This window comes from Loa loa, assembly GCF_000183805.2.
Source record: "Loa loa unplaced genomic scaffold supercont3.208, whole genome shotgun sequence".
Classification (NCBI taxonomy): domain Eukaryota; kingdom Metazoa; phylum Nematoda; class Chromadorea; order Rhabditida; family Onchocercidae; genus Loa; species Loa loa.
The window spans coordinates 104,669-113,199 of record NW_018108388.1 but is presented as its reverse complement, the minus strand read 5'-3'; the positions used below and the strand labels follow the sequence as shown (position 1 = coordinate 113,199).

The 8,531-nt window shown below is 23.3% G+C and overlaps 1 protein-coding gene across 1 annotated transcript in view; it reads left to right on the top strand.

Moving 5' to 3' along the window:
* LOAG_18157 (hypothetical protein) overlaps positions 1-3,799 on the top strand; it is a gene marked incomplete at both ends in the record, with an annotated part of 6,604 nt that extends 2,805 nt beyond the window's left edge. The window contains 5 exons of the mRNA XM_020450823.1: positions 314-379; positions 1,122-1,199; positions 1,642-1,773; positions 2,746-2,959; positions 3,514-3,799. Coding sequence (XP_020305459.1) covers positions 314-379; positions 1,122-1,199; positions 1,642-1,773; positions 2,746-2,959; positions 3,514-3,799 — 776 coding nt within the window. The remainder of the gene's footprint in view (positions 1-313; positions 380-1,121; positions 1,200-1,641; positions 1,774-2,745; positions 2,960-3,513) is intronic.
* Between the last annotated feature and the right edge of the window lie 4,732 nt (positions 3,800-8,531).

The window sequence follows — 8,531 nt, the reverse complement described above, 5'->3', positions numbered from 1 at the left end:
AATAATAAACAGTTAATTAATACTAATAACATAAATGATAATGACTGGTAAAAGCAATAACAATAATAATTCATAACAACACTAATAATGATAAGTAGCAATAATACGTAGTAATATTTCTTATAATAAAATTGATGTAAGAAAAATAATACTAATTCTTTAACACTATTTTGTAAGAATGTTTTGAAACGAAAATCTTTTTTTGTTTTTTATTGAAAAAATTTTTTGAAAGTGATGAATAACGCAAATTAATTTAAGTTTGAAAATATTTTGAAGCACTTTTTTTTTTCTCTCTTTTACTGCCATTTTTTAGACAATATGTCACCAACAAGTTTGAGAAAGGCGTCACTATGTAGACGAAGGCGAAAAGCAATCGCTGGTATACAAATTTTTCATCTATGAAATTTAATTAATTTAAAGGAAAATTTGCTTACTGTGACTGATGACAAAATATTTGAAAGGATTTCAAGCTTTATTTAATTAATTTAAAAAGAAAGTTGCTTTGTATAAATAATGCAAATAATTGGTAATATGACATTTTAAAGAATGTCACCTTTTAAAGTTTCTTTCTATTAGTGCTATCTATTTGTTTATTCCTTCTCCTTATTCATTATTAATTGTTTCAAATTAGTTCGTTCATTTACATCTATTTCATGAAATATTATAAAATTGTTAAATGAAAATTTGTTCTTTTTATCCTGACATTTCCAAAATACGCTTATGGTTTTAGTATTTTTCTTTTAAATTTTCTTGTTTAAAAATTTTGATTAAACTTTTGATTATCAATTAATTAATTACTGAGAAGTAAGCATTTTGGTAGTACAATGAAATGTATACTCTCCAAAGAATTGTATTAAATTGATGAAATGTTTTCCTAATGAAGAAACTGTAATTGGGTGTGACATAAGTGACATATAAATAGAGAGGATACTAAAAAAAAAGGTGGGGAAAATAAGGAAATAAAATAAAGGTATGGTACTTTTCCTTTCAGGATCCATCAAATTTACCGAGTGAAAATTTCAGAGTGAGAAAATTCTTGGCTAAATCTTTTATATATATATATATATTTTTTTTTAAATTTAATATTCATAATTTTATTTACTGGCATTGCTATTTTTCAGCAAATCCGGATTCATCCTCCGATGAGGACAGCTTATCTGGTGGCTTGAATGGCGCTGTCTCTATTATTGATCATTCCTGTAAGTTGTATTCGGGAAAATATTTGGCAAAGTTTTAGTTTTGATCTAATTTTTGGCACTATTCCGGTAATTAATATCAGCTATCCGGAAATTTTAATATTGATAGTTTATTATGATTGCTGAAATCATAACTATTGAATAGTGTTAATGATGAAATAGTAAAATAATTCCTCAAGATTTTATCAAAAATTAAAAACATATAAACTTGAATTATAATGAATGGATATTAAATAATCCGATACATTTTTTTTGCATTTTTGCCTGTTGATATAGTCGTTTCCGGTATGTAATTATGCAATTATCATATCCGGTATCCAAATCGAAATCATCATTAGATGGAAATGATAATTCCTGTTATCGGATATTTCCTTCCTTCTTTTTTTTTTCCTTCCAAATTTCATCCGGTTTTATCCAATTTTACTTTTAGCAATGTTAATTTTAGTTGTAACAAATGACACCGGTTTTGGTGATGAAATTACGGGCACAAGTGTTGCAAATAATATATTAGCACCGTCACGTATAATGCCACTTCTTCCGGATTCACCAATACGTAGTAATCAAAATTTCTCTTCAGGTATATCACCATTTACCGTATTCAGATATTTACTTTATTTTTTTTTTTTTTAATCTTTCGTTACTGTGGTATAATTAAATTCATTTATTTATATCATCTATGTTATCCATTTAATCAGGTATATCACCATTTACCGTATTCAGATATTTACTTTTATTTTTTTTTTAATCTTTCGTTACTGTCGTATAATTAAATTCATTTATTTATATCATCTATGTTATCCATTTAATTATCATCTAATGAGATAAGTATTATTTTATGTTAAATGTAAATTTTATTTCAAACTATTACAATCAATTCCTCTTTTTTCTTTTTATTTATTTTTTATTTATTTATTTATTTATTTTAATGTTTGTTTTCTATTTCATTGAATTAATTATCGTAAAATGGATGAAATATTTGTGCATAATGGAAGAAATTTGTAGAATTTTTAGTTTTAAGCTAATTTTATCTTAGATCAATTCTAATTGATTAACAAAATTTAAATGTTTTTAATTTTTGTGCCATCGAACAAATAGATGAAAAAGTGTAAACGGTTGAAAAGTGATAAAGAAAAAAAAAAAGGAAATCTTTCATTGAATTTCCATTAATTTTTATGATAAATTTGATAAATATTGTGATAAAACAAATATGCAAATATTTTTATTTAGCAAAAAAGTAAACGAATAGGTAATTTAATGTTGTAAGAAAAAGTTTGAAATTTTATTAAAAATTTTAAATTTTAAAAAAGTTTTAAATTTTTAAAAAAAAATAAATTTTTCAATTATCTTTTATAATATGTTAATTATTATTCTTAGTAATACTTTTCAATTTTAAAATATTTTGAAATAAACCTTAATCTTTTGGCAGTTTACTTTGCCATTTTTTTTTTTTATCTGATAATATATAGTAAAGTGTTGGTGATAAGTTATCTATAAGAAAAAAAAAAAAAAAAGTAAGCTAATGTTTATATAAATGAAAATTAATTTTCAGCTTGGGCTCATTTGTATAGGTGGAAAGAGAAAGAACGTATGGATGAACATGGTGTGATACTTTCGGGACAATTTATTGCTGTTGGATTATTAGCTCATTCCGTACATGATGGCCAAAATGTTTGTAATCAATGGGATATTGATAATGAAGTATCATTTGCATTGATAAGACAAGCAGATGTTGATGAATCACAAGAAGTATGGCTCTATAATAGGTAAAATATTTTATTGATAAAATTTATTTAATCAAAAAGAAATTTGTTTGAATGAAGAAATTTAATAATTCAATATTAAATATTTTAGTTTTTTTTTAAGTTAATAATTCCATCAAAAAATGTTTATATCACGTGTTTGTACGTATGATACGTGTATGGTTTACTTTTTTTTTTAATAACACATAAAATAATTTGTATTCCGTGATTGTACGTATGATACGCGTGTGGTATTTTTTTAATAACACATAAAATAATTTATGCCACGTGATCGTACGTGCTGTATACGTGTAGCATTTTTTTTAGTAAGTTTTGGAAATGAATTAAAAAAAGAAATAAAAAAATTGAAATGAGGAAAATTTTGTTTTAATAAAGCATAAAAAAAATGGAATTATTATAAAAGTTTTTTTTGGGATTATCATTTTTTGGATATAATAAGTGATAAGAAAAAGAGAGGGAGAGAGAGAAAGAGAAAGAAAGAAAGAGAGGGAGAGAGAAGAAAATAAGTGAAAAAAGATTATTATAATAAATAAACTAATTATGTTAATTATTTGCAGTGGTGATAAGCCGTTGTTCATTTCAATCGCATCATCATTTAGTTTGAATAAATCGGAAACAATCAGACGGGTGAGTAGCGGGTATTGCTATCGGGTTCATCGTGGATGTAATAATCCGTTATTGAAAACGCGAACCGAAAGCCATATCGCAAAACATGATCCGGCTAATACATTAAGTTTTTTGAATATCAGTGTTGGCAAAGGTTGGGGTGATAAATATCATCGTATAAATCATACAGACACACCATGTCGTTATGAGGTCATCTTTATGCCGGATAATTTATGAAGTAATTCATATTTGAATTTAGAATTAATTATCTATGAATTTGAATAAGTCATTATAAATTATGCATATTTTTTTCTTTTAGATAATTCTTTTCTTTACTTACTTTTTAAGTAATTGAAAAAAAAAATTGCTTTTATCAAATTTGAAAAGAAAAAGAAATTTTGTAATTGTATGATTTATGATTATTGATTAAATGATAATTAATTATAGTTAAAATAGTTTGAAATAAATTAAATTAAAGATTTGAGGTAAATGATCTCAAGGCTGTGCTTATTTGTATTTGTGTTGATGATTCGTTTCTTTTTTTCTTTTATTTTTTTTTTAGAAACTTTTTTTTTTTGTACTTATTAATTCTTAGTTTTTTTTTTTAAAATTCTTTCTATCTAGTCAAACACATAACACATTCACTTTTTCTTTGTGTCACATTGAAATGAAAAAGAAAAAAGATCGTTCATTTTCTGGATAATAATCCGTATTTCCGTATTTCTGAAATTTATTTTATTTTTAATTTCCCGAAAAAAAAATTTGACATGCCAAATGAAGTAGTACTTTTTGGAATAGTTTATCCTAATACTTTATAATTTGTCATCTGTCATCATTCTATGGATAAACTGAAAAAAAATATTTTACAATTAATATTTTCCAAATTCATTATAATAATACAAATGAAACATTTCATTGGTAAATCTTCAAAGCTTATTTATAGAAATACAAATAAAAAACTTTTTTAATCTCTCCTTCTTCCTATTATCACCCATAAAAATTCGTTATTAAAGATGAAATTATAAAATTTTATTGATTTTTTTTGTTTTTTTTTTACCATTGTAAGAATTTATTTTTTAATTCTGATAAATTATAAAAAAAAATATTTAAATTTATAATTTTTTTTATATTTCAATACTTCATCTTTCAATAGTTTTCCTATTTGATTTTTTTTTATTTTCTTAAAATTTGTTCAAATTTTCAAATTTCGTTTTCTTCGTTGCTTTTTTTTTTTTTTAATTTTTTTTGAAGTAAATTGTCGTTGCAAATAATTTGTTTTAATTTTGTTAAATTTATGCAACATTCCCACTGTGATTCATGTACTTCTTCATCTTCATCATTTGATAATTTTGTTATTTACGTTGACAAATGTTTTGATAAAAAAATTTTTAAAACTTAGTTTTGATTTTCTTTCCTTTCTTTTTTTCTTTTTTTTTTTTTTTAATTTTTACTTCCTTATCCTTTTCCTTCCATCCCATTCACTTCCTGTATTATTTGATTGAAAAATTCAATTTCTCTAAATACTTTTCAAACATTTCTTTATGCTAATTTATAAATTTCAAAATTTCATTAAATGCTAAAAATAATTAATTAAATTTATATTACATTTGCCAATTTTAAATTGCTAAATAATTTGGCTTTCTTGTTCAATTTCTTCCATTTTTGTTTTTCTTATTCTGCCTTTAACCTTATTTTTTTTTCTCCCAAATGAATCTGTATTAATAAATGAAAAGCTTTCTGACCTGCCATATGATAGTATTAGTTGTTCAAAGATGAAACGAATAAGCTGTTCAAATTTGCTAATTAATTAAATTATTTCACATTTCCTCCTCAATCCTTTTCTTAATTAATGTTAATTAGCTATTAATTTTATGTTTGAAAATTTTTGATTCATTTATTAATTCTCTTTAATCAAATCTCAATTTTTTTCTTTCTTTTTTTTTTTTCGAAAATTAATTCTAATTTTTCCTTTTATTATTCTTAATTTAAACTTTGCTTTTCTTTTTTTTTTTTTTTCAAAACAAGCATGCAAATTTTTAAATGACAATTTATTGGAAAAGTTGACAAAAATTTCACCTGTTTCATTTAATTATATTATCTATCTTTTTTCCTTACTTACCTTTACTTAGGTACTAATCAATATCGATGTATACATTTGCGCCCGATATTATTGCCACTATTACTACTACTACTAATACTACTACTACTACTACTATTACTACTACTACTACTGCTATTAATACAACTAGCAATAATTTTCTTTTCCCCTTTTATATACTATGATACGATAAAGGAGTAATCTAATTAGGCAAATATTTTGAAAATAATATGAAATGATATAACATTTTAGTAAATGATATTTTCTAATAAATAAATTTCCCATCCGGAATTCCGGAAATTTTAACATCCAGACAAATGATGCATTCATTTATTTTAAATTAAATTTTATAAAAAAAAAAAATTTGCTAAAATTAATACGGAATGATTACTCCTTAATCCATACTCATTCATAAACTCAATTGAAATCTGTTGCTTGATGTCATACCTGTTTGTCACATACATACATATATACATATATATATGTATATACTTAGTTTTGTTGTATTTTACTTTTCATTTGTTTTTTTCATTTTTCGTTCAAAATTTAATTGTTGAATCGTGTTTTTTTCTTTTTCTTTTTTTTTTTTAATGAAATTATATGGATATAACGTATAAATAAACAATGAAATTATTCTCTTTTATATTTTCTTTCTTTTTTTTTTTGGATATTTAAATTTCAATTAAAATTTTTTTTCAATTGTTTTGTTTTCCTTTTCTTTTTTAATTTTATGAGCTGATATTTCAACTTTATTAATTACAATCATATACAGGGCTTTGAAGAATTAATTATCAGATTCCTGTTGCTTTATGATGACACCGAAGTTAGCCTGCTCCTGATGTTTCATGATAGCATCTAAGTTAGCCTGTTCAATTTAGGCTAATAATCGATCAAATTAATTTCAGAAAAATGATGATTGAATGCAAATAAATCTTACAATATTAAATGATGTAAAATATGCAAAACGTAAAACTGACGTTGACAATGATTTACTAATTTTTTTTTTTTACGCTGGACGTGAAACTGGCGTGAACAATAGTTTATTAATTTTTTTTTTTGATGAGCAACAACTGGTATGAATTGCACTTATAAAATATAATTCTGAAAATGAAATATTGAAAAAAATCAATTTATTTAATTTATAAACGTGAAAAAGATAAATTATAAAAGTTTTTGCAAGCGATATCATTTCATACGTCATTTTGTTTGATATGTTATGTGATCAACATGATCAACGATCAACGTATTTCATTTAAGATCAACATATTTCAACGTATTTCATTTAAGATCAACGTGTTTCACTCAAAGTGACAAATTCAATTTAACCGATGTCAGATGGGATTATGTGAAATAATTCAGTCATTGTAATAGTTATAATTTACGTTTGTTGCGTAGAATCATAAAATGTAACTTATCATTGTCATGGTTGTGTATAAATCATATTGATGTATCATAGTAAAAAAGATACGTCACTTTATCTTTCAGGATTCATCGGTTGTTCCCGAATGAAAATTTCTGAATCTCTACGGAAATTTTTTTGAAACCAAATCTTTTCGGTTTAATCTTAAGAAAATCATAAAGCAATATTCATTCAATATTAATGATGCTAACAATGATATATTTTTGTTTATAGTAAACCTGAAATTGTCCTCTGATGAGGACAGCTTACCTGATTGCATAAATAGCACCGCTTCTATTATTTATTAATTATGTATTGATATTAGACAGAAATTATCCAGGTATTGATAAATTGATAAAATTATTTGTTCGTTCGTGAATAAGCTAAATGTTAACGTTTTGTAAGTTAATACCTAATTTTATTTCAACGCATAATGATAACATAATTAGATTTCATAAATTTTTACGAATTAAAAATTTGATAACATTTAGGATAGTTATGTATACATGAATTTGGAAATTGTTCAAATGATTTAAGACCAGTGATATGCAAATTTCTGCATAATTAAACATTTATGTGAACAATTTTATAATAATATAGTAATGCTTTGATGGAATAGTTAGTTAGATTTATTTTAAATTCAAAAATTTTAATTTAAAACTTAGCAAAATTTGAATAGAATTAAGTAATGTTGTAACAGGAATTAAAATTATGCATATATTTTATTTTATAATTGTTTACTTTTAAATCACTGATATGCAAGTAGCATCACTATTTCTAATTATAATTAATTAAAAAAATAATGGCAGTAACAATACGATGATCACAACAAAGTATTTTCTTTTTTTTTTGCTTATTAATATGATATTTATGAAAAAAAAAGATATTTGAAAGGAAGCAATATGAAGACAAACAAATATAATTGATAAAAATACGATTATTCATTTAATGAGTTAATGAAGATGAAATTTTTATGCTAATTATTTTGTGCAATACGACAATGCGACATTTATAATTGGATGGAATAGAATTTAAATTATTAAAATTCTACTGAAGAAAAAAAGGAATTTATAAAAGGATGCTTGATTATTAGTAATTATTATTAATAAAATTGAATTACTAATTAAAATGTTACATTCTTGTTAAATACACTATATCATTTAATGAAAATTAGCAAAAATAATTAAATTACAAAAAGTAAAAGTTATCTGTTAATGAATTAATTATTTCTAAAAATTTGTAAATAATTTGTTAATTGATTCAAGATATTCGATAATACATTCTATTGATTATTACACAGTAATATGTGACACTTTTGAGTTGACCTCAAAAGTTGATCAAAAAAACGAAAAACCATATCAATATTATTGTTAATACTTCAATTGATCGTAGAATAAATAAAATTTTAACAAAAAATATACGAAAAATATCGGTAATAGTAAAATTTATAACGGAATAAAGTGAAATGGACG